The following is a 27,838-nucleotide window of genomic DNA, read 5'->3' on the forward strand; positions in this document are numbered from 1 at the left end:
ATATTAACCTTGAATACTATAAAATTATAATGTGGAAAATTATTCTAAATTATTCTAAATGTAAATTTCCTTTATAAATCATTTTGATGTGTGCTTGCACTTATCCACTATAAACTAAATCAAGAAATAATAATTACTAAAGATATATATATATATATATATATATGTGGATAATACTTAATTATGTATCATAATATTCTCAGAATGAAATGTATTTCTATTACTTCACATAAAAACTTTTTTTTTGGGGGGGGGGGGGATTTTGCAGCTGCTCATGTACTCATCTGTCATTTCACTCTGTCCTAGATCTATTCAAACCATACATTCAACATGCAAAGGTATGAATACATATGTTTTTAACACAAAATTATTATATCCTAATTATCAATGAGCATTGTAAACTATTAAATTTAATATCTTAATATTTCTTTGAATATTCCCCACATACATATAACTATTTCCTTTACTTGCAAAGATAGAAATGTCTTGGAAATTCTCTCTACTCGGCTTACAAGCTTTAAGTTACACCAACTGAAAATAGGAATTCACATATAGTAAAAGGAAAGCCAGCTCACCCAATACTTATAATCTAGCTTGCACGGAACCAGGTGATTCCACACCAGAATATGCTAAAAAAAGGGATAGTTGTTCCAGAGTCTGGTAAAATAATTCTTTCTTTATTTTTCGTCCATTAAAAACGTGCAAAAATTACAAAGGTTGCATAGACAGGGAAGGGGAGCAAGACGCGTTTCGAACGCTCACTTGCGTTCTTTATCACTGCATAGCTACACAATGAACAGGATTTTCTAAAATAATAAAAATGTGCCAATGAAAACAGTTGGAACAAATCACATAATATAATTACCACATTAAGCAACAGTCGTGTATGTTATCAAGCCAAAATCACCAGGGTATGTGAACTTTTGATCAGGGTCATTTGGATGTTTTTGGTCATTAAGATTTAAAAAGAGAAAACACAGTAGTTTGACAATAAATGGCTTCACCCAACCAATAACCATGAGTGGAGAAAAAGGTTTTTTTGTTATCATTCATATTCTCTGAAACAAGGCCAAGAAAGGAAAAATTCTGCCGGAGTATGTAAACTTTTGATCACAACTGTATATACAGGGTGGGCCATTTATATGGATACACCTAAATAAAATGGGAATGGTTGGTGATATCAACTTCCTGTTTGTGGCACATTAATATATGAGAGGAGGAAAACTGTTCCAGATGGGTGGTGACCATGGTGGCCATTTTGAAGTCGGCCATTTTGGATCCAACTTTATTTTTTTCAATTGGAAGAGGGTCATGTGACATCAAACTTATTGAGAATTTCATAAGAAAAACAATGGTGAGCTTGGTTTTAACATAAAACTTTATTCTTTCATGAGTTATTTACAAGTTTATGACCTCTTATAAAATGTGTTCAAAGTGCTGCCCATTGTGTTGGATTGTCAATGCAACCCTCTTCTCCCACTCTTGACACACTGATAGGAACACCCCAGAAGAAATGCTAGCACAGGCATCCAGTATCAGTTGTTTCAGATGCTGCACATCTCATATCTTCACAGCATAGACAATTGCCTTCAGATGACCCCAAAGATAAAAGTCTAAGGGGGTCAGATCAGGAGACCTTGGTGGCCATTCAACTGGCCCATGATGACCAATCCACTTTCCAGGAAACTGTTCATGTAGGAATGCTTGGACCTGACACCCATAATGTGGTGGTGGCACCATCTTGGTGGAAAAACTCAGGGAACGTGCCATCTTCAGTGCATAAAGAAAGCAACACATCATCATGTAGCAATTTCAGATATCCAGTGGCATTGAGGTTTCCATTGATGAAGAATGGCCCCACTATCTTTGTACCCCATATACCACACCATACTATCATTTTTTGTGTTCCAACAGTCTTGGAGGGATCTATCCACTGTGGGTTAGTGTCAGACCAATAGCGGTGGTTTTGTTTGTTAACTTCACCATTCACAAAAAGTTTGCCTCATCACTGAATATAATGTTCTGTGTAAACTGAGGATGCTGTTCCAATTTTTGTTTTGCCCATTCTGCAAATTCAGTGCGTTGATCTGGGTCATCCTCGTTGAGATGCTGCAGCAGCTGGATTTTGCAAGGGTGCCATTTGTGAGTAGCTAATATCCGCTGAAGGGATGTTCACTGAACCTGTTTTACGAAATTTGGCAAGCAGTTTGGTAACTGTAGCATGGGAGATGGGTGGTCTCATAGGGTGTCTTGCATTGAATCTGCTGCAATGACCTGAGTACTGCGCGTTCACCAGACATCAACACAATTTCTATCCACTCCTCAAGTGTTAACCTCTGTGACATATCAATGGCTGTAAACAAAGAGAAACTTGTAAAAAACTTATGAAAGAATAGAGTTACGTTAAAACCAAGCACACCATTGTTTTTCTTATGAAATTGTCAATAAGTTTGATGTGTCACATGACCCTCTTCCCATGGAAAAAATAAAGTTGGATCCAAAATGGCAGACTTCAAAATGGCCACCATGGTCACCACCCATCTGGAAAAGTTTTCCCCCTCCCATATATTAATATGCCACAAACCGGAAGCTAATATCACCAACCATTCCCATTTTATTTAGGTGTATCCATATAAATGGCCCACCCTGTACAGACATGGATTTTGGCATGATTTTTTATAATTTTAACAAATTTTTCCTAACGTTAATTTGGAATTGGGCCTGTGTAGCTTTTAAGTTTTCTTCTAGTTTTAATGGTCTTTGTACATAAGCTCCTGCTACATCACTTGAGTCAATTATCATGTCTCCTCCTACATCACTTAATATGTCAGTTTCTCTTTTGTCCGTTCCCATGTCAGTCTCTTTGTCACCAGACGGTCACCTTCAGTAGCTGTTATCCTGTTCAATTTCCACATTACAGTCAGAATCAGTAACATCATTAGTATCCTTTACACTATTACACAGTCATGCTTTGACTTTTCTGACACAAGTTTGTGAAATGTCAACCAATTGTAAAATATTTTTCAACTTCTCTTTGTCTCTATAAAAGGACACCAGCTTAGAATCTAATTTTAAATTCTCCATTTCACATTCTGCGCATAAGCTAAGCCACAAAACGTCTAAGTCAGTCTCGTCAGTAGCCTTTAATTTTAGTTTACTTTGCTTAGAAAAGAAGAAATAATATCCATATTTTTCCTTAACTTCAGATTTCTCAGATTCTCCTTTACACTGGGGTTTGGTCATCAGTGTACTTCTGATCCTTGTAGTACTTCTGGTGCCTGTCAATCCATCTGGAGAATATATCAGTCCTCAATCATCTGTAGGTTCTTTCTGATTCTTGTAACAAAGTTAGTGGATTTCCCGACACTTGGACAACAGGTGTTCAGCAAAAGCTTTCCTCCTCTCCCCCACCTTGTTCAAGGAGAAGGAAGCCACTTGAAAGCACAAAAAAACTCAGGACTGGGGGCTCGCCAAAATGTTAAATATAATTATTTTTGTATATTTATATATAGATAGGACTGTTTATCAGATGCGATTGTTCAAAGAATATATTATTTATTCTTGGGTTGTCCATTAAAAAGAATAATTCCAGCAGTTACATAAAATAGGTGAAATAGTTACAAAGTGATTTTCCATTTGTCCATAATTAGCCTATTAGTTGAGATTCACCTATCTTTTCCTGGGATCCTGAATGGTAGGTTGCGTCTGTCTGTGTCCAGCACGTGTGTCAGGGCCTACATGTCAGCTGTCTCTTCAGCTCTTAGATCCTAGGACTGAGCCATGTAATGTAGAATGGAAAAGAGACCCTGAGACCCCCACCCTGTGTGGGTTATATTGGCCCCTCACAGCACCTGTTGTTCTGCTTATGGCACTAACTTACACTGAGCTAAAAAGACACGAATAGCCTGAATGTCTTGTCAGCAAAACCTAGCTCGAGGCTGATCTATATAGAATTCAGATTAAAAAATGAATATCCATAATTCATATTTAACAGTAATATAGCACACCTATAAGTGTATAGGATTATAATGTTTATTACAATATTATGGTTATATAAGAAATTTCAAGAATGTGGAATGTTAATTGTAAGATATAGTGACTGCAAGTTATCAGACGGTAATGGGCAAGCTGAAAGGATATATAGGAGAGATGCATGTATGTCATCCTATGGTATGTTATTTTATTACTGTATGTACTGGTTTCTTGGTTTGTAAAAAAAAAACCTAATAAAAAAATATCTATAAAAATGTATTGGATTAAAAAAAAAAAGATTAGGAAAAAGGCTTCTCCCCTGTGTGAGTTCTCATGTGTCTATCCAAAGCTGATTTCTGGTTAAAACTTTTCCCACATTCAGAACATGAAAAAGGCTTCTCCCCTGTGTGAGTTCTCTGGTGATTAACCAAAGCTGATTTCTGGTTAAAACCTTTCCCACATTCTAAACATGAAAAAGGCTTCTCCCCTGTGTGAGTTCTCTTGTGATTAACCAAAGCTGATTTATGGTTAAAACATTTCCCACATTCTGAACACGAAAAAGGCTTCTCCCCTGTGTGGGTTCTCTGGTGCTTAATCAAAGCTGATTTCTGGTTAAAACATTTGCCACATTCTGAACAGGAAAAAGGCTTCTCTCCTGTGTGAGTTCTCTGGTGACTAACCAAAGTGGATTTCTGGTTAAAACATTTCCCACATTCTGAACATGAAAAAGGCTTCTCCCCTGTGTGGGTTCTCTGGTGCTTAATCAAATCTGATTTCTGGTTAAAACATTTGCCACATTCTGAACATGAAAAAGGCTTCTCCCCCGTGTGAGTTCTCTTGTGGATATTAAGAAGTGATTTCTGGTTGAAATATTTCCCACATTCTGAACAGGAAAAAGGCTTCTCCTTACTGTGAGTTCTCTGGTGTCTAACAAAAACTGATTTCCAGTTAAAACATTTCCCACATTCCGAACATGAAAAAGGCTTCTCCCCCGTGTGAGTTCTCTTGTGGATATTAAGAAGTGATTTCCGGTTAAAACATTTCCCACATTCTGAACATGAAAAAGGCTTCTCCCCCGTGTGAGTTCTCTTGTGGATATTAAGAAGTGATTTCCGGTTAAAACATTTCCCACATTCTGAACATGAAAAAGGCTTCTCCGCTGTGTGAGTTCGCTGGTGCGCAACAAAAACTGATTTCTGGTTAAAACTTCGGCCACATTTGGAACAAAACAATCTATTATCCGCTGTGTGTATTTTTTGATGTTTAAGAATAGACTTTGAGAGGGTAAAACTATTTCCATTTTCTGAAAGTGAAAATGACCTCTTTCCTTTAGGAGCAGTTCGTTTTTTAATGCTTATTTTTTTATTTAGATTTTTTTCCTTCATAGTCGGTAATGAATCAGAAGACAGGACCTGTTTCATAGGCTTAGATGATAGATCTTTGCTTTGAAGGGAAGATGGGATATCTGGAGAAATGGCATTCACTTCAATTGTATCCTGTGGGATCTCAAGATCATCCGATTTAAAAATCTCCTGTCTCTCTGATCTCCAGGTACAGTCATCTGCCAAGAAAAAAAACAATTAATAATTTTGAATGAAATATCCTTGAGTTTACATTTTTGAACATTTCTACTTAAATGTCTGTAGAAATGGCAAGTTATTGACAGAATGACAGTGAAAAGTGAAAACCTCATAGAATGAACCAGTAGAGCGTAGTGTTCAACTGTTTGTTCATTCTGTCTCCAAAATATGGAATAAGAAGCCATCAAAAAATGTTATGTAGGCAAAAATAATACCAATAAAAACTTCTACTCATCCATAAACCAATGCAGCAAAATCCGGTCTCCCAAAGTCAAATCTCCCCCTTCCTTCTGAGCCTTGAAGTGTGCCTAAACAATATTTAGCAACCATGTATTTGGCATTACTATAGTGAGAAGAACCCACTTAATTTACGGTGTGTGTCTCCTAGAGCACAATCTGGGCACTATGTGTTGGGTAATAAAATGGCAAATGTGTAATTTTCACCCTCCAACATCCACTGTGTGCTAATTTCTGGAAAGTGATTGTGGAGTCAAAATATTCACTTCTCCTATAGATTAATTCACTGAGGGTTATAATTTTCAAAATGAAGCTACTTTATGGTGATTTCTACTGCTCTGGTTTTCTGTCATTTTATTATATTAAGGCTTCTGTAAATGGTGTGTCCCATCTCCTCTGGGGATAAGCAAGGCAGTCCCTGGGATCTGGAAAATGGATTATATAGCACCAAGCCTGTTAGTGGTGGCCATCTTTTGAGCTGTCAGGTGACCATGAACAGTGCCCCCAATACATTGTGTCTGCAAACTATTCCAGCAAGATCTGCAATACAATAGCTAAATGTCGCTCCTTCCCTTCTTAACCTGCCATGTGCCCAGACAGTAGTGTACAGCTGTATATAGGGTATTGTCAAATTCAAGAGAAGTTGGAACATAATTTGTAAGGTCCATTTGTTTCCTATTATCCTTTGTGAAGAATTCCAAAGTTATCACCACATAAAGTGACACACGTCAGATTTGAAAATGGAGCCTGACTAGGAACACAAAACTGGCTGCAGGAAGGGGTTAAATCAGAGGATCACTGAAGTCAAAAACTGTGACTATAGACAATAACACATCTACTGAAATGATCAAACTCAATAGTCTCCATCAGTTAAAAACGAGTAACTAGTGGTGAAACCTCTCTGGGGTAATTGGAGTATGGGGCTCGGTGGCTCTTCGTAATCTAAACTATGATAAGGGACAATATATTTTCTGTCAGAGGAGTTTCAAGAAGAAATATTAGACATTTAAAGAGAACTTTTTATAATAGTGCAGAGCTGAGGTGTCTTAAATTTAGACCTCGGGCATTGGGAAGACATAATGGAGACCTTCTTTTAAAGACAACGAGGGAGTTACAGAGTCACATAAGTGAGTCAGGCCGATTCCACCACACTCAAACTATCATACAAAATGAACCTGTAAAAAAAGACAGAATAAAAGATATGTTACATCCCCAACAACAATATATGTATCAGGGGAGAACTACAACACTAAACCGGAATTGCAGTCATTTATGGTGGACCATTGGAGCTACTATGAGTCCTGATGAGAAGAGTAGAGAAAGTATTAGTGCTCCTGTCAGGCAAAATGTATTTTTGGTCATAGTTTTAAAAAATGAGAGCTGTTTCAAATCTCCACCCCCCTGTCCATTTGTAAGAGTTTTACATAGAACTCACTGTTGCTTTTCCCCCAAACCTCAGGAATTTTTATGAGCATCATAAAGCCTCAGCCCAGAGCAAGCACTGGTATACCCTGGATTTTTCCCTCCAATCCTATTGTTTAGCAGCACAAACGTTTAATGTCGATTTTAATAATGCACATGACTGTCAGAAACACAGGGACCACATTTTTGAGATGGTCATCTTTTTCCAATTGTGATGGTGTGGTTTTCGTGACGAGGAGACCACCGGAAGCCCGGGAAATGGGTTCTGAGCTTCTGAGCATCATAGAGATTTCATATTTGATATCCGTCTTCATGAATAGTGGTGACGGCAAACATGATGTCTCCATCTTGGATGTGGGACCCCCCCCACACCAAGATATGAAATCTGAAGGAGTTTTAGGTCTTCTGCAGCTGGGTGGGTTCACAAAGCCGAGTCCCCATGTGAGGTAAGCACCATGGGTGTCTCCTAATGTTTTGGCCCCTTTACTAAAAACCAGAACGGCCATTTTTTAAGTCATTCTTGCCCCGGGACGTCAGACGCATGCACACCACGCTGCGTGGAAGAATCAAATCTAATTTCCGGGGAGCCGTCCCCCCCACAGAATCTGAGACCATCACAACGTGGCACAGGTTTTGCTATTACTTATCCTTTATTTTAATAACTGTTTATTCATATATGTACATTGTCTCTTTTATAATATCTTGTATATCTTTTGTAAACACTGCCCACTTTCGGGAGTAAATCATTATTATTTACCAGCTTCGTTCTTCTTGTCCTATGTTGAGCAAACACGTTCCTCACCCGCTAATTCACATTACCTAATGGGTACCCAATCCACCTGTTAAGCGATTGGTGGTGGCAGTATACCAGTATTTATGTGATATTGTGGTTTGAGGGTGGCTGGTCAGAGGTATATATACAGTGCTGGCCAAAAGTATTGGCACCCCTGCAATTCTGTCAGATAATACTCAGTTTCTTCCTGAAAATTATTGCAATCTCAAATTCTTTGGTATTATTCTCTTCATTTAATTTGCTTGCAAGGAAAAAACACAAAAGAGAATGAAGCAAAAATCAAATCATTGATCATTTCACACAAAACTCCAAAAAAGGGCCGGACAAAAGTATTGGCACCCTCAGCCTAATACTTGGTTGCACAACCTTTAGACAAAATAACTGCGAACAACCGCTTCCGGTAACCATCAATGAGTTTCTTACAATGCTCTGCTGGAATTGTAGACCATTCTTCTTTGGCAAACTGCTCCAGGTCCCTGATATTTGAAGGGTGCCTTCTCCAAACTGCCATTTTGAGATCTCTCCACAGGTGTTCTATGGGATTCAGGTCTGGACTCAATGCTGGCCACCTTAGAAGTCTCCAGTGCTTTCTCTAAAACCATTTTATAGTGCTTTTGGAAGTGTGTTTTGGGTCATTGTCCTGCTGGAAGACCCATGACCTCTGAGGGAGACCCAGCTTTCTCACACTGGGCCCTACATTATGCTGCAAAATTTGTTGGTAGTCTTCAGACTTCATAATGCCATGCACACGGTCAAGCAGTCCAGTGGCAGAGGCAGCAAAGCAACCCCAAAACATCAGGGAACCTCGGCCATGTTTGACTGTAGGGACAGTGTTCTTTTCTTTGAATGCCTCTTTTTTTTTCCTGTACACTCTATGTTGATGCTTTTTCCCAAAATGCTCTACTTTTGTCTCATCTGACCAGAGAACATTCTTCCAAAACGTTTTAGGCTTTCTCAGGTAAGTTTTGGCAAACTCCAGCCTGGCTTTTTTATGTCTCGGGGTAAGAAGTGGGGTCTTCCTGGGTTTCCTACCATACAGTCCCTTTTCATTCAGACGCCAACGGATAGTACGGGTTGACACTGTTGTACCCTTGGACTGCAGGGCAGCTTGAACTTGTTTGGATGTTAGTCGAGGTTCTTTATCCACCATCCGCACAATCTTGCGTTGAAATCTCTCGTCAATTTTTCTTTTCCGTCCTCATCTAGGGAGGTTAGCCACAGTACCATGGGCTTTAAACTTCTTGATGGCACTGCGCACGGAAGACACAGGAACATTCAGGTCTTTGGAGATGGACTTGTAGCCTTGAGATTGCTCATGCTTCCTCACAATGTGGTTTCTCAAGTCCTCAGACAGTCCTTTGGTCTTCTTTCTTTTCTCCATGCTCAATGTGGTACACACAAGGACACAGGACAGAGGTTGAGTCAACTTTAATCCATGTTAACTGGCTGCAAGTGTGATTTAGTTATTGCCAACACCTGTTAGGTGCCACAGGTAAGTTACAGGTGCTGTTAATTACACGAATTAGAGAAGCATCACATGATTTTTCAAATGGTGCCAATACTTTTGTCCACCCCGTTTTTTAGGTTTGGTGTGGAATTATATCCAATTTGGCTTTAGGACAAGTCTTTTTGTGTTTTTTTCATTGAAGACAAATTAAATGAAGAGAATAATACCAAAGAATTTTTGATTGCAATCATTTTCAGGAAGAAACTGAGTATTATCTGACAGAATTGTAGCGGTGCCAATACTTTTGGCCAGCACTATACGTTCCTGGAAGGAACTGGTGGTATATATACGTCCTGTCACATCACGTGCCCCAATAGTCGACATAAATTAGAGCAGCTGCGCCCGTGCTTATCCTCGGTCAATACCGTGTTTGACCAGCAGGATAAGGGGGCGCCAGAGAGCTGCAAGGTCTGACCAATTGGTGTTTTCGTGACAGCTCCCCATTTCAGGAGAGATTGTGCAGTAATCTGAATTCCTTAGGATTGAAAACATAATGGAATTTATGATGTGGAGTGAATCCATGAAACCAGGGCTGGAGCCAACACATCTCCTGCAGGCGTGAATAAATGTATATTACAGCCATCAGCCACGCACAGCTTAGAGATATATCATGGCACAGGTGTAATGTTTTCTGTATAGTTTATCACAATCCTGTTTGAAGTTAGTTGGTTTTAAAAGAAATTGAAAAGTCAGGATAAAGGGAAACTCTGCTGTTATTGTACAGAAATTCACACTTGGCCTCACTGCACATTTAATGTTGTCGATAATAAAAGTGAAGTTTGGCCAGAAAGACTGGACCTGGTCTTGTAGGGACCATATGAGCACATTCAGCAGCACAGAAGGGAGAGAAGGTAGATTCATCCAATAAGATATCAGGGTTCTAGGAAGCCAACAGCATCATTACCCTCCGCTTTCTCTTACAGGCTCATCATAATGTTTTTCTTCAAGTGATTTTCTAGCTTGTCAGCACATTCTACGTACGCTGTCATTTGGCTTTACAGTTTACAGATCTGGGCAGGTAACGGACAGCGTCTCCTAATCCCAGGGGGTAGGTGGATCCTCCAGGTTGTAAGTTCTCTAGAAAAGGGCTTTCCCAATTCACAAAGTAATTTGAATATTTTCGGATGGAGGAGAATGTTGTGATCGAGCGGCAAAATGGTGATCACACGATTGTGATACGACCGGACTGCACTACCAATAAAGCAGCCACAGCTGGTGACTGAGAAGAATCTGTGACTTCTCTGCATTTAGTGGTTACTACTCACTTGGGTAGTCATATGTAGGAATCTCCTCTTTACACAGCTCATCACCCCTCACATATGTCTCTGTAGTATTAATATGGGTCAGATCTTCACCCTGAAACAAATATTGTAAAAGTCACAGACAGATGAAGAAGTCACATCTATGATCAGCTTTAATCCTGCCATCTCCACCATTCTCATTTCACAAGTATAAAACATATAATACTGGTGGATAAAACAAAATTTAGCACAAGACCTTCACAGACATCTATACATCATAGGGGAGATCTCATGACACCTTCTCTTCATCTACCTGATGATCCTGAGGAACACTGGGATCTTCTTGTTTACAGTCTTGTGAAAGAAGAGGACGGGGACATCTCTCTGGTGTTGTTCTCTTACTGGATAGATCTGGAGGAAACACATACAGGGACTGAATTCATCCTTTACATACAGATAATTATAGGCCATGTGTATTTAGTCCTGTCTATTACCTGGTGATGTGAGGGGCTGGGGAACCTCCATCATGACGTTCTTGTACAGATCTTTGTGTCCTTCTAAATACTCCCACTCCTCCATGGAGAAATAGACAGTGACGTCCTGACATCTTATAGGAACCTGACACATACAATGATACAGTCATCCCCTTATCTCTTCATAGCATTACTGTATAATGTCCCAGCATTCCCAGCAGTGTCACCTCTCCAGTCAGCAGCTCAATCATCTTGTAGGTGAGGTCTAGGATCTTCTGGTCATTGATGTCCTCATGTATCAGGGTGTAAGGTGGAGGCCCCGTGATTGGGCTCAGGGGTCTTCTCCATCCCTCAGACACAGGGTCCTGACAGCGCTCACTAGAGGTCTTCTTCACTACTATGTAATCCTGGTAATGGAGAAACTCATTAATAAATCTCACTACAGACATTTCCAGAGGCCTCACCTATCCAGTTCTGTCCATCTGTTATTCCCATAGATAAGAATGATGTAATGTGACGTCATCAGAATCTCTCACCTCTCCAGTAAGCTGGAAGAGGATCTCTAGGGTGAGGTGTAATATCCTCTCCGCCATCTTGTCTCTGTCCATATCCATCTTTGATGGGTAAATCAAGAAAATTCTCTTATCTAGAAGATCTTCACTGAGAGGATCTGATATTGTAGAAACCTGAATAAGAAGATGAGCCGATGTAACATCATAAAAATCCTGTGTAATAATACAATTACTGGAGATAATAAGGGAAACATATGAGGAGATTTATTATTTTACAGTATTTCGTTCTTCACATCTACTAATAAAACCTATATATTTTATGCCACAGAAAACAAGCATTTTCTTCCTCTCCAGTTGAATGCGTTTCTCATAGACTCATCTTCCATAACACTAATTGTCGTCTCATTTACCGACACTGGAATTGGCATTATCAATACTGCAGGAGATATTCATTACACGTGACATGAGAAATAACTACTTCATGATGAGGATGACATATTCATTTCTACTACAGCTCTAGAAACATTTTTGGCCAGAGTCCGTCACTGACTACATCACCACCACCCGTCTATATGAATGTTTCCCGTCTTCCCCGGGCTCTACCATGTTAGATCTCATGACTGATTCACACACAGAAGTTTGAGGCTTTTATAAAAGCTTTTTTGTTTGCACAAACACCGCAGATAGAAATGATTTGATACCAAAGTCTCCATATACAGTTTTTTATGGGGTTTATTTCTGGCCTCAGGCTTTCCTATATTACAAGAAATACACCAGAAAAAAATCAGATATTAAAATGTTTCAAAAGAAAACTGGCACCAACAATTCTTGTAAAAAGAAAGAAACTTGCAAAACGTATTAGGCCCATTGTTATTTCTTAAGAGGTTAAACATTTGTTTTTTTTAAAAAAATAACTCTTTAGGGCACCAGAACATAGATGTACACTGCAGGGATGGCACAAGTGTGGCTGCAACAGAAACCCTGGCAGTTTAACCACTTGCTGCTGTCAAAAGGAAACATGGCATCTAAGAAGGTTTGACAATGTTCGGCTCAATTCCCCTCCTCACCCAAGTACTCGATAGTAATAAGTTACCTTTTAACACCCCCAAACACATTAGACTAAAGTTTCATTAAAGCACTGATTTCAGTGGGGTTTAGTCGACTATACAATGTATTCGGGGCCTACCGGCAGATGATGTCAGGGCAGGGAAGGATCTGGCATCCTGAATTTCAGAGGCTATTCCATTTGTTCTTCCTGTAGATAATCCTCGACTAGAGGAGTCTGGAGACGACTCTCTCATACAGACCACAGGAAAGCTGGAACATTTGTGTGTACGGTAGAGTTGGGAGAGATAGCCGGCTGCCAAATGACCATTTAGGCAACACTTATCTCTTGTGTATGGGGCTGTTAGTATTACACTGACAAGCAGTGATAATACACAGCACTACAGTAGTACAGTGCATCACCGGAGCAATCAGAGGTTTGTATGTTGTATGATCGCACTAATCAGTGTTGTTTAAAAAAAAGTTTAAAGTGAAAAAAATATTACAGTTTTATCAACAAGAAATATCAGTCACTATAGTGAAAACAGATTCACTGCGCAATGTTAGGTAAGTCACGTCCATAGCAACAATAGCTATAATTTGGCCCCCGAACCTCAAAAGGAAAAAAATATATATATAGAGAACTCATATCTCCCGACTCTGCAAGCCTGGACCAGATGATGTGGAGATGAACGAGGAAGAACAATGTCCAAGGGTACGTGCCCACAATCAGGAATACCAGGGTTTTGGATGCAGCTCACCTGCGCTGCGTATAAAACGCTACATTCCACATTACAAGCACAGTGGAAGGGATTTATAGAAATCCCATGCCCACTGTGCTTCTATTTGACGTTGCGTAAACTCACCAGAGGTGCGGTTTTACGAGCCACAGCATGTTAATTTCTGTTGTTAAGACACTAGTCTCCGCAAACAGAAATTTCCACATAGAATGTATTAGATATGGTAAATCCGCATTGTTCAATGAACACATGCAGATTTAACTGCGTGATTGAATGCAGCGTATGAATGCATAATGCAGAAGAAGCAGTCCGGAACTTTCTGGTTACATGTAGCAGTACATAACTTTTGTTACAAGCCACAACAGTCCAGCAAACCATTATGAGAAGGCTCATCATCCCCTGTGTCACTACGGCCCCTGAGAGCTACTCTAAGCTCCCAGTTGATTTGTGAGGACCTCACTGGCTGAGGTCCATCAGTACAACTCCTCAGTAGTACTCTCTATGTCCATTCGATGACTGGCTTCCTCAGGGGGCTGGGGTTATAATGCAATAAAAAAATGGAGTCACTTACCTTTTAAAGCCTTTGCTTTAGCACCATAGGTCCAATAGGTACCAATAAATTGGCCACTTCTATGTCCAAAATCTTAACTGCTTCTTGCTCTTTCTTCCTGCAGTCATAGTGGAGATAATATGGCGAAATTTTAAATTGATATACCACTTTTAAAGATAAATCATGTTTTAATGCTTTTAACCCCTTAATAACATCTGACGTACTAATACGCGTCTGTGCCCTGGGACTTAAGAGCCAGACCCGTATTAGTACGTCATGGGGATCGCGCGCGCACACAGGCTGTGTGGGCGCGATCGCAGCCGGGTGTCAGCTGATTGTCACAGCTGACACCCGGTACTATGTGCAGGGAGCGGTCCTGCACCGCTCCCAGCACATTAACCCCTGCGATGCTGCGATCGAAGTCGATCGCGGCATTGTGGGGGCAAGGGGAGGTGATCGGCGATACTCACCTCCTCTTCCGGCTTCCAGCGCAGTCTGCAAAGGATTCCCAGGTGTTGCCATAATGACCCGATGTCGTCATGACAACATCCGGGTCACCAGAGAGCAGGAAGATTGCTTGGGCATGCGCAGTGCATCTCCAAGCAATCTTCACACTGTGCACTTCTGACAGCCTTCATGGCATAGGGATGGTGCTTCATTCCTGTGCCATGCAGGCGATCAGAAAAAAAAAGTGAAAGTCCCAGAGTGGGACAAAGTAATAAAGTGTATAAACTGTGTGAAAGTGGAAAAAAAAAAAAATGTGCAAAAATATTATAAAAAAAAAAAAAAAATAATACACCAAAAATAAAAATATAATGTACCCATCAATAAATATTATTATAAAAAAAAAAAAACAATAAAAGTACACATATTTGGTATCGCCGCGTCCGGAACAACCTGACCTATAAAACTGTCCCACTAGTTAACCCCTTCAGTGAACACGGTAAAAAAAAAAAAATGCTTTATCACCATACCGCCAAACAAAAAGTGGAATAACACGCGATCAAAAAGACGCATATAAATAAAAATGATACCGCTGAAAACGTCATCTCGTCCCGCAAAAAACAAGCCGCCATACAGCTCCATCAGCCGAAAAATAAAAAAGTTATAGCTCTCAGAATAAAGCTATGCTAAAAAATATTTTTTTCTATAAAATAGCTTTTATTGTGTATAAGCGCCAAAACATAGAAAAATGATACAAATGTGGTACCGCTGTAAACGTACTGACCCGAAGAATAAAGCTACCTCATCAATTTTACCACACGCGGAACAGAATAAAAAAAAAAAAAAAATTCCTGAATTGTTGGTTTTTGTTTATTCTGCCTCCCAAAAATCGGAATAGAAAGCGATCAAAAAATGTCACGTGCCTGAAAATGGCACCAATAACAACGTCAAGTCATCCCGCAAAAAACGAGCCGTCACATGACTGTCTGCCAAAATCTGTAAAAATTATAGCTCTCAAAATATGGCGATGCAAAAACTAGATTTTACAAAAAATGCGTCTTTTAGTGTGTGACAGCTGTCAGTCATAAAAACCCCATATGATTCTGGCATTGCTGTAATCACACCGACCCGAAGAATAAAGTCGTCTAATCACTTATACCGCACAAGGAACGGCGTCAAAAATAAACTCTTGGGTTAGGATTGGGCTAGGGTTAGGGCTGGGTTTGGGGCTAGGGTTGTGCTGGGGCTAGGGTTGTGCTGGGGCTAGGGTTGTGCTGGGGCTAGGGTTGTGCTGGGGCTAGGGTTGTGCTGGGGCTAGGGTTGTGCTGGGGCTAGGGTTGTGCTGGGGCTAGGGTTGTGCTGGGGCTAGGGTTGTGCTAGAGCTAGGGCTGGGGTTGGGATTTTTTTCAAAAGTAAGAAAAAAAGATGACGATATGGCGACTAGTGTTGAGCGCAAGTGCTCGCTACTTGAGTTTGCATCGGGTGCTCTGGTATGCATTGAGTATCGTGGGTATTTGAGTGACATGCTCGAGTCTCTGCCCCATATGCTTCGCGGCCAAAAAACTTTACGGGGATTGCCTGCCATGCACGAGCGATCCCCGCATGTTTTTTTTGGGGTGTCTAATAACCGTGAAACATGCGGAGCAGGGACTCGAGCATGTCACTCGAGCACACACTGTACATGGTGCATACCTGAGTACCCGATGCAAACTCAAGTAGCGAGCACTTGTGCTCAAGAATAATGACAACTTATTCAATATGATGACCTAATGTAAACAAATTCTGTGCCGCACCTCTGGGTTCAAAATGTTCACTATACACCTTAATAAAATCCTTGAGGGGTATAGTTTCCAAAATGGGGACACTTGTGGGGGAGCTCCACTGTTTAGGCACATCACGGGCTCTCCAAACGCGACATGGTGTCTGCTAACAAATTGAATGGAAAATCGGCTCAAATTGTTAGCGGACGCCACGTTGCGTTTGGAGAGCCCCTGTGTGCCCAAACATTGGAGCTCCCCCACAAGTGACCCCATTTTGGAAACTAGACCCCCCAAGGCACCTATCTAGATGCATAGTGAGCACTTGGAACCCCCAGGTGCTTCACAAATTGATTCGTAAAAATGAAAAAGTGAAAAAAAAAAAACACTTTTTCATTTTTATGAATCAATTTGTGAAGCACCTGGGGTTCCAAGTGCTCACTATGAATCTAGATAGGTGCCTTGGGGGGTCTAGTTTCCAAAATGGGGTCACTTGTGGGGGAACTCCAAAGTTTGGGCACAGAGGGGCTCTCCAAACGCAATGTGGTGTCCGCTAACAATTTGAGCCGATTTTCCATTCAATTTGTTAGCGGATACCATGTTGCATTTAGAGAGTCCCTGTGTGCCCAAACATTGGAGCTCCCCCACAAGTGACCCCATTTTGGAAACTAGACCCCCCAAGGCACCTATCTAGATGCATAGTGAGCACTTGGAACCCCCAGGTGCTTCACAAATTGATTCGTAAAAATGAAAAAGTGAAAAAAAAAACACTTTTTCATTTTTATGAATCAATTTGTGAAACACCTGGGGTTCCAAGTGCTCACTATGCATCTAGATAGGTGCCTTGGGGGGTCTAGTTTCCAAAATGGGGTCACTTGTGGGGGAGCTCCAAAGTTTGGGCACAGAGGGGCTCTCCAAACGCAATGTGGTGTCCGCTAACAATTTGAGCCGATTTTCCATTCAATTTGTTAGCGGATACCATGTTGTATTTAGAGAGTCCCTGTGTGTCCAAACATTGGAGCTCCCCCACAAGTGACCCCATTTTGGAAACTAGACCCCCCAAGGCACCTATCTAGATGCATAGTGAGCACTTGGAACCCCTAGGTGCTTCACAAATTGATTCGTAAAAATGAAAAAGTGTTTTTTTTTTCACTTTTTCATTTTTACGAATCAATTTGTGAAGCACCTGGGGTTCCAAGTGCTTACTATGCATCTATAAAGGTGCCTTGGGGGGTCTAGTTTCCAAAATGGGGTCACTTGTGGGGGAGCTCCAAAGTTTGGGCACACAGGGGCTCTCCAAACACAACATGGCGTCCACTAATTATTCAAGCAAATTTTACAATCAAAAAGTCAAATGGCGCTCTTTCCCTTCCGAGCCCTGCCGTGCGCCCAAACAGTGTTTTTTCCCCAAATATTGGGTATCTGCGTGCCCAGGGGAAATTGCACAACAAATTTTGGGGTCCATTTTTTCTTGTTACCCCTGTGAAAATAAAAAAAATTGGGTCTAAAGTAACATTTTTGTGAAAAAAGTTAAATGTTCATTTTTTTCTTCCACATTCAAAAAATTCCTGTGAAGCACCTGAAGGGTTAATAAAGTTCTTGAATGTGGTTTTGAGCACATTGAAGGGTGCAGTTTTTAGAATGGTGTCACTTTTGGGTATTTTCTGTCAAAAAGACCTCTCCAAGTGACTTCAAATGTGATGTGGTCCCTAATAAAATGGTTTTGTAAATTTTGTTGGAAAAATGAGAAATCGCTGGTCAACTTTTAACCCTTATAGCTCCCTAACAAAAAAAAATTTTGGTTCCAAAATTGTGCTGATGTAAAGTAGACATGTGGGAAATGTTATTTATTAACTCTTTTGTGTGACATATCGCTCTGATTTCAGGGCTTAAAAATTCAAATTTTGAAAATTGCAAAATTTTCAAAATTTTCGCCAAATTTCTGTTTTTTTCACAAATAAACGCAAGTGATATCGAAGAAATTTTTCCACAATCATGAAGTACAATATGTCATGAAAAAATATTCTCAGAACCAGGGGGATCCGTTGAAGCGTTCCAGAGTAATTACCTCATAAAGTGACAGTGGTCAGAATTGTAAAAATTGGCCCGGTCATTAACGTGCAAACCACCCGCGGGGCTTAAGGGGTTAATCCTTTAATTAGGGTTTATTACCAAATTACCGTAGGGGTAAATATGTAAATATCTCATAGGTCCTGGGTTTATTAGCATCTGCACCAAGAATGGGGCTAAGTGAGAGTTTATTAATTAGCCATGGGGTAGATAGTACCATTTTGTGTATGTAGGAGGCAGTACTGTGGGAAAATTTTACTGTGTGTGGGGAGGTGGCAGTACTCTGGAAACATTATAATGTGCATGGAAGGATGGTGGTATTGTGGGAACATTAAACTTTGTGCTAGGGGAATGCTAGTACTGTGGGAACATTATACTGTGTGTGGTGGGAATGGTGGTACAGTGGGAATATTATAATGTGTGTGAGGGATGGTGGTACAGTGGAAACATTATACTGTGTGTGAGGGGAGGATGGTGGAACTGTGGAAATATCTTTTGTATGAGAGATGGCAGTACTGTAGGAACATTATACTGTGTGAGGGGCATCATACATACTGCATAAGGGGTGTAAGATTGTGCGCCATAAAGCGCCATAAAAAGCGAAAATCCTCAGTGTTGTGCAGCATTTGTATAAGAAGATTGCCATCTGTCATCCAAGCGGAACCCTCCAGAACCAATGGGAAGAGGTAGAGTTTCAGGAAGGAGTCTAGATGGTTCACCTGGTAAGGTGACTTTGATGACCCAGTTTCTTGACATAAAAGGCCAGCTCCCCAAAATGGGAGCAGATCTGTTGCCAAGCAAAGAATCAAGCACGATATGTGCGGGGGAATCTGAAGCTGAGGAACCAGGCCGTGGTAAAGAGCCCAAGGCAGCGCGTTGTGGTGCGCCGGGCAGCAGAACCCGGCCGGTGCCAGATGAGTCCCAGAATCCAGTCTATGCTAGCTAAAGCCCGAGAACCAGACCTGCGCCGGTCAAGAGCTGAAGTCTCAACTACACCAGTCAAGGCCAGAGAACTAGACCCCAGTACTTCGGGAATGAGAAATGCCCACAGTTGGATAAGCACCGAAGATCCGCGAGGAGATTCCTCTCGGGAGTATACGCCTATGGTGAAGAGTGGGAGGCGCAAGTGAGCCAGGCTGCTGCTTCCAGCACTGACGTATGGTACAGGGGTTGGTCCAGGCTACTACAACAAGCAGGGCAAGGCTGGTTGAAGTGATGGCGGCCCAGCGAGCCTTGATAAACTTTGTCAGGAGGACTTGCATCCTAGGGGGAAGAACCGGAAACCCCCGCTAGGGAAAATAATATATACAGTGGGTACAGAAAGTATTCAGACCCCTTTAAATTTTTCACTCTGTTTCATTGCAGCCATTTGGTAAATTCTAAAAACTTCATTTTTTTTCTCATTAAAGTACACTCTGCACCCCATCTTGACTGAAAAAAAAACCAGAAATGTAGAAATTTTTGCAAATTGATTAAAAAAGAAAAACTGAAATATCACATGGTCATAAGTATTCAGACCCTTTGCTCAGACAATCATATTTAAGTCACATGCTGTCCATTTCCTTGTGATCCTCCTTGAGATGGTTCTACTCCTTCATTGGAGTCCAGCTGTGTTTAATTAAACTGATAGGACTTGATTTGGAAAGGCACACACCTGTCTATATAAGACCTCACAGCTCACAGTGCATGTCAGACCAAATGAGAATCATGAGCTCAAAAGGAACTGCCCAAGGAGCTCAGAGACAGAATTGTGACAAGGCACAGACCTGGCCAAGGTTACAAAAGAATTTATGTAATACTCAAGGTTCCTAAGAGCACAGTGGCCTCCATATTCCTTAAATGGAAGAAGTTTGGGACCACCAGAAGTCTTCCTAGACCTTGCCGTCCAGCCAAACTGAGCCTTGGTGAGAGAGGTAAAGAAGAACCCCAAGATCACTGTGCTGAGTTCCAGAGATGCAGTAGGGAGATGGGAAAAAGTTCCACAAAGTCTATCAATGCAGCCCTCCACCAGTCGGGCCTTTATGGCAGAGTGGCCCGACGGATCCTCTCCTCAGTGTAAGACATATGAAAGCCTGCATAGAGTTTGCTCAAAAACACATGAAGGACTCCCAGACTATGAGAAATAAGATTCTCTGGTCTGAGACGAAGATAGAACTTTTTGGTGATAATTCTAAGAGGTATGTGTGGAGAAAACCAGGCACTGCTCATCACCTGCCCAATACAATCCCAACAGTGAAACATGGTGGTGGCAGCATCATGCTATGGGGGTGTTTGTCAGCAGCAGGGACAGGACGACTGGTTGCAATTGAAGGAAACATGAATGCGGCCAAGTGCAGAGATATCCTGGATGAAAACCTCTTCCAGAGTGCTCTGGACCTCAGACTTGGCCGAAGGTTCACTTTCCAACAAGACAATGACCCTAAGCACACAGCTAAATCAACAAAGCAGTGCCTTCAGAACAACTCTGTGACCATTCTTGACTGGCCCAGCCAGAGCCCTGCCCTAAACCCAATTGAGCATCTCTGGAGAGACCTGAAAATGGCTGTCCACCAATGTTCACCATCCAACTTGACGGAACTTGAGAGGATCTGCCAGGAAGAATGGCAGAGGATCCCCAAATCCAGGTGTGAAAAACTTGTTGCATCATTCCCAAGAAGACTCATGGATGTACTAGCTCAAAAGGGTGCTTCTACTCAATACTGAGAAAAGAGTTTAAATACTTATGACCATGTGATATTTCAGTTTTTCTTTTTAATAAATTTGCAAAAATTTCTACATTTCTTTTTTTTTTTTCAGTCAAGATGGGGTGCAGAGTGTACATTAATGAGAAAAAAATGAACTTTTTAGAATTTACCAAATGGCTGCAATGAAACAAAGAGAGAAAAATTTAAAGGGGTCTGAATACTTTCCGTACCCACTGTATATAATATATATATTTGTCGGGACCATCACCCTTGTCAATAGCTAAAGTAACATACGGTTAGAGGCGGCTATTAGGCTGAGTTCACACGATGTGTATTTAATGCGTTTCCGCGGCGTTTTTGCAGTTGCGTAAACGCCGCGGAAACGCATGAAAAACGCATGGTAGAAGGGCAGCAATGTTCCCCAATTGAAATCCGCATGTGCTGTGCCCATGATGCGGATTTTTCCGCAGCGTAAACGCTGCGCTCAAAAATCCGCAGCATGTCAATTAATTTTGCATAAACGCGGCGTTTTCGCCGCCATTGACTTGCATTAGAACGCGCCAATTCCGCAAGACTGCATCTGTACTTGCGTTATTGGCGCGTTCTAATGTGCGGATGGTACCCGGGTGTGGAGAAGAGGAGACTCTCCTCCGGACCCAGGTACCATTTAAAAAGCTGTAAAACAAGAATAAAATAAAAAATATATATATACTTACCATCTGTCGGCCCGCGCAGCGCTCCTGCTTGGTTCCCGGCACTTACAGTGAGTTGTAGGACCTGCGCTGACGTCAGAGTCATGTGACGGGTCACGTGACGCTGACGTCGGCAGGTCTTTCAATTCAAAGTTGCCGGCAGCCGGGAGAACGGAGTGAGCAGGACAGCGCGGGCCATCGGAGGTAAATATATACACTCTCTCGGGTCACACTATATAAATCCATGCCGTTTGCATGGATTTATATAGTGTGACCTAGTTGTCAAGCACTTTCCAGGTGATGCTAAAAATCGCCTGGAAAGCGCTTGTCAATCTGCATACGGAAACGCATGTGAATCCGCATGTGGATCCGCATGTATTCTGCAGGAAAAACGCATGCACAATCTGCATGCGTTTTTTCTGCCAGGGAGATGCAGAAATTTTCTGCTTCATTTCTGCATCGTGTGCACATACCCTTACAGTTAGTGAGCCGGAGAATTCATTGTATATCTGATATTGTAGATTTCACCTTGTAATCTCCCTGTTCTGCATTATTCACTGTTGCTATAGTTATCACAATTCCCCCATATTAGGGACATAAATAATTATATTGGTTACTCCCACATTGTCTATGTCTGTGCGTTGTACCCAGTCACCTGATTACAGGGGCATAATGGGGGCATCACACATCCTGCATAAGGGCATAATGGGGGCATCATACATCCTGCATAAGGGGCATAATGGGGGCATTACACTGTGTGGGGGCATAATACATCCTGCATAAGGGGCATAATGGGGGCATTACACTGTGGGGGGGGCATCATACATACTGCATAAGGGGCATAATGGGGTCATTACTGTGTGGAGGCATCATACATCCTGCATAAGGGGTATAATGGGGGCATCATACATACTGCATAAGGGGCATAATGGGGGCATTACACTGTGTGGGGGCATCATATATCCTGCATAAGGGGCATAATGGGGGCATTACACTGTGTGGGGGCATCATACATCCTGCATAAGGGGCATAATGGGGGCATTACACTGTGTGGGGGCATCATACAGCCTGCATAAGGGGCATAATGGGGGCATTACACTGTGTGGGGGCATCATACATCCTGCATAAGGGGCATAATGGGGGCATTACACTGTGTGAGGGCATCATACATCCTGCATAAGGGGCATAATGGGGCATTACACTGTGTGAGGACATCATACATCCTGTATAAGGGGCATAATGGGGGCATTACACTGTGTGGAGGCATCATACATCCTGCATAAGGGGCATAATGGGGGCATTACACTGTGTGGGGGCATCATACATCCTGCATAAGGGGCATAATGGGGGCATTACACTGTGTGGGGGCATCATACATCCTGCATAAGGGGCATAATGGGGGCATTACACTGTGTGGGGGCATCATACATACTGTATAAGGGGCATAATGGGGGCATTACACTGTGGGGCAGTAAAGGGGTCCTGTACTATGAGAACAATACGTTTCCTCCATTCCTGACTCCATAGTTGGGTCGTATGTATCTATTACAGGAAACAGAACAAAAACCTTATGATTCTTATAAAGGGGCAACACAAAACCCCAAAAGAGTCTCCGTGCTGAAGGGGTTAATGCCCCCTGCGCCCAGTAATGGGGTCTCCACATACCTCCACCTGCAGAGCCGCCACCACATATATGGCTGCTCTGTGCGCACAGGAGCTGTGATGAGGTCACAGGAGGGGAGGAGTCAGGGGTCACATGATCAGGGGCCTCAGTGGATGCAGGACTCTGCTGTGCTGGTTGTCATGGTGCTGGATGAGCTGAAGTTTATGTGTGGGGTCAGGAGGGGTTTACAGTGTGGATGTAGCAGAGCCGTGTGTACGAGGTGTACGGAGCAGAGCCGTGTGTGTACGAGGTGTACGGAGCGGAGCCGCGTGTGTACGAGGTGTACGGAGCGGAGCCGCGCGTGTACGAGGTGTACGGAGCGGAGCCGCGCGTGTACGAGGTGTACGGAGCGGAGCCGCGCGTGTACGAGGTGTACGGAGCGGAGCCGCGCGTGTACGAGGTGTACGGAGCGGAGCCGCGCGTGTACGAGGCGTACGGAGCGGAGCCGCGCGTGTACGAGGCGTACGGAGCGGAGCCGCGCGTGTACGAGGCGTACGGAGCGGAGCCGCGCGTGTACGAGGCGTACGGAGCGGAGCCGCGCGTGTACGAGGCGTACGGAGCGGAGCCGCGCGTGTACGAGGCGTACGGAGCGGAGCCGCGCGTGTACGAGGCGTACGGAGCGGAGCCGCGCGTGTGTACGAGGCGTACGGAGCGGAGCCGCGCGTGTACGAGGCGTACGGAGCGGAGCCGCGCGTGTACGAGGCGTACGGAGCGGAGCCGCGCGTGTACGAGGCGTACGGAGCGGAGCCGCGCGTGTACGAGGCGTACGGAGCGGAGCCGCGCGTGTGTACGAGGCGTACGGAGCGGAGCCGCGCGTGTGTACGAGGCGTACGGAGCGGAGCCGCGCGTGTGTACGAGGCGTACGGAGCGGAGCCGCGCGTGTGTACGAGGCGTACGGAGCGGAGCCGCGTGTGTACGAGGCGTACGGAGCGGAGCCGCGTGTGTACGAGGCGTACGGAGCGGAGCCGCGTGTGTACGAGGCGTACGGAGCGGAGCCGTGTGTACGAGGCGTACGGAGCGGAGCCGTGTGTACGAGGCGTACGGAGCGGAGCCGTGGGTGTACGGAGCGGAGCCGTGTGTACGAGGCGTACGGAGCAGAGCCGTGTGTGTACGAGGCGTACGGAGCGGAGCCGTGTGTACGAGGTGTACGGAGCAGAGCCGTGGGTGTACGGAGCGGAGCCGTGTGTACGAGGCGTACGGAGCAGAGCCGCGTGTGTACGAGGTGTACGGAGCGGAGCCGCGTGTGTACGAGGCGTACGGAGCGGAGCCGTGTGTACGAGGTGTACGGAGCGGAGCCGTGTGTACGAGGTGTACGGAGCAGAGCCGTGTGTACGAAGTGTACGGAGCGGAGCCGCGTGTGTACGAGGTGTACGGAGCAGAGCCGTGTGTACGAAGTGTACGGAGCGGAGCCGCGTGTGTACGAGGTGTACGGAGCGGAGCCGCGTGTGTACGAGGTGTACGGAGCGGAGCCGCGTGTGTACGAGGTGTACGGAGCGGAGCCGCGCGTGTACGAGGTGTAAGGAGCGGAGCCGCGCGTGTACGAGGTGTATGGAGCGGAGCCGCGCGTGTACGGGGCGTACGGAGCGGAGCCGCGCGTGAACGAGGCGTACGGAGCGGAGCCGCGCGTGAACGAGGCGTACGGAGCGGAGCCGCGCGTGAACGAGGCGTACGGAGCGGAGCCGCGCGTGAACGAGGCGTACGGAGCGGAGCCGCGCGTGAACGAGGCGTACGGAGCGGAGCCGAGGGTGAACGAGGCGTACGGAGCAGAGCCGCGTGTGTACGAGGTGTACGGAGCGGAGCCACGCGTGTACGAGGTGTACGGAGTGGATCCGTGTGTGTACGGAGTGGAGCCGTGTGTGTACGAGGTGTACGGAGCGGAGCCGCGAGTGTATGAGGCGTGCGGAGCGGAGCCGCGTGTGTACGAGGCGTACGGAGTGGAGCCCTGCGTGTATGAGGCGTACGGAGCGGAGCCGCGCATGTACGAGGTATACGGAGCGGAGCCGCGCGTGTACGAGGTGTACAATGCGGAGCCGCGCGTATCCGAGGTGAACGAAGCGGAGCAGCGCGTGTCCGCGGTGTACGGAGCGGAGCCGTGTGTGTATGAGGTGTACGGAGCGGAGCCGCGTTTGTACGAGGTGTACGGAGCGGTGTATGTACAGAGTGGAGCCATGTGTGTGGGGAGCCGCGTGTGTACGAGGTGTATGGAGCAGAGCCGCACGTTTACAAGGAGTACGGGGCGGAGCCGTGTGTGTACGAGGTGTACGGAGCGGAGCCGCGCGTGCGAGACGTGCGGAGCGGATCCGCGCGTGTACAAGGCATATGGAGCGGAGCCGCGCGTGTACGAGGCGTACGGAGTGGAGACGCATCTGTACGAAGTGTACGGAGCGGAGCCTCGCGTGTACGAGGTGTACGAAACTTTGGCCATGCCCCTGGCCACACCCCAATCAACGCCCATTTACCATTTCTTTCTCCACTGGCAAGAGGTGTTGTCAGAGGGGCGCTAGTAATGAGGGCCATTCAGCAGACGCAGGGTGCAGACCCAAATCCAGGACTGTCCACTGTATCTGGGACCATTGGGACTAGAGATGAGCGGATGCATTCACGGGTCTCTGGTCCAGCGTCCAGATCAGCGGTATCTGGCGACTGGACAGGAGGCCGTGAATTTCTAATATTCCGGTGTCCCTGGCGGTTTTTGATCACCAGGGCAACGCAACATCATCTGTGCGTCCTGCTCATCTCTAGTTGGGACCTGAGGATTATTTTTTGTTCCTTAATTCTCAGTCGGAGCCGCCAGAACTTTGTCATCTTTATGTAGCTTCACTACGACATCTTGCTTATTTGTGTCTGTAAGGCCATGTTCACATGTCCCAATCCTGGTATGCATGGTCCCCTCATCCCCAATCCTGGTATGCATGGCCCCCTCATCCCCAATCCTGGTAAGCATGGCTTCCTCATCCCCAATCCTGGTAAGCATGGCCCCCTCATCCCCAATCCTGGTATGCATGGCCCCCTCATCCTCAATCCTGGTATGCATGGCCCCCTCATCCTCAATCCTGGTATGCATGGCCCCCTCATCCTCAATCCTGGTATGCATGGCCCCCTCATCCTCAATCCTGTTATGCATGGCCCCCCCATCCCCAATCCTGGTATGCATGGCCCCCTCATCCCAATTCTGGTATGCATGGCTCCCTCATCCCAAATCCTGGTATGCATGGCCCCTTCATCCCCAATCCTGGTATGCATGGCCCCCTCATTTCCAATCCTGGTATGCATGGCCCCCTCATTTCCAATCCTGGTATGCATGGCCCCCTCATTTCCAATCCTGGTATGCATGGCCCCCTCATTTCCAATCCTGGTATGCATGGCCCCCTCATCCCCAATCCTGGTATGCATGGCCCCCCCATCCCCAATCCTGGTATGCATGGTCCCCTCATCCCCAATCCTGGTATACATGTCTCCCCTGTCACTGCACACATAAAAAAAATAAACACTCATACTCAGATTCCTTCCCTCTGTTCTAGCGCTGCGTCCTGTTCTGCCAGCAGCAGCTCACATCAGCATCTGAGCAGCGCATGACATCACTGCCATGTGCCCTAAGACGCTGGTGTGAGCTGCGGGGATATTCACTCTTCTCCATGCCGGGAATATGGGCGTGGAGTGGAGTGAATATTTATTCTCCTTATTAGCGCACACTTTTAGCAGCGGTTGCAGCTCCTGCTGCGGCTCAGTGATTTTCTATGCCTACTACTAAAGAGAATGAATATTCACTCTTCTCCACGCCCATGGTAAGGTAATGATAAAAGGAACTGAACTAGTATGTACTAAAATGCTGCCTGCAAAAGAGACAATCCATCGTGTCTGCTCCTCAGGGTCCCCCCAGCAGCAGCCACAGCCTGTGTGCTCCATTTTGTAGCTGCACTCTGAGTCCCTGTGTATGCCTGCTTCTTCAGTGCTGTGGGGTTGCTGCAGGCACACAGGAACTAAGAAACCAAACACAATGGAGCACACAGGAGCTGCTGCTACTGAAGAGGATTGCAGTTTTGCTGCTGAAATTATTACCTTAGACTAGTCCAGGAGAACGCCGGAATCAGGATATGCTGTGTGCTTGCTCTCTGAACCACCGGTAGAAGAGGAGATAGAAAGGGCGTAGTCTGATACATGGAGGGGGGTATGTCAGGCTATTGTCTGCTTCTCACTGCGTGGAAGAAGTAAGGTCCTGGCTGGGACGACTGCATGACAGAGTCTTAAAATCAGGACGGTCCCACAATATGCGGGACGGTTGGGAGCTATGCGCTGGGTTTCCTCCTTTGTGAGGCTGTGCCACCTTTACTGCGGTGACTTCAGTTGTAGTTTGTCTGTGGGTCTTTCTGCCTTAAATTTTGTGATCAGCTTGTGAAATGCAGCTCGGTGGGGTTGAGATCTGGTGACTGACTTGGCCATGGCAGAGTATTCCATTT

At 44.5% G+C, this 27,838-nt stretch overlaps 1 protein-coding gene across 1 annotated transcript; it reads right to left on the bottom strand.

Moving 5' to 3' along the window:
* Positions 1-4,076: 4,076 nt before the first annotated feature.
* On the bottom strand, positions 4,077-14,195 carry LOC141207912 (uncharacterized). The gene is made up of 7 exons (XM_073664475.1): positions 14,093-14,195; positions 11,762-11,911; positions 11,453-11,632; positions 11,247-11,370; positions 11,066-11,163; positions 10,777-10,867; positions 4,077-5,533 (listed from the first exon to the last, which is right to left on the bottom strand). The coding sequence occupies exons 2-7, from the start codon at positions 11,837-11,839 to the stop codon at positions 4,272-4,274; spliced, it is 1,833 nt and encodes a 610-aa protein (XP_073520576.1). The 5' UTR covers positions 11,840-11,911; positions 14,093-14,195; the 3' UTR covers positions 4,077-4,271.
* Positions 14,196-27,838: the final 13,643 nt, after the last annotated feature.

Source organism: Phyllobates terribilis, unplaced genomic scaffold (assembly GCF_046119375.1).
Source record: "Phyllobates terribilis strain yellow unplaced genomic scaffold, ASM4611937v1 Scaffold_167__1_contigs__length_4167997, whole genome shotgun sequence".
Classification (NCBI taxonomy): Eukaryota; Metazoa; Chordata; class Amphibia; order Anura; family Dendrobatidae; genus Phyllobates; species Phyllobates terribilis.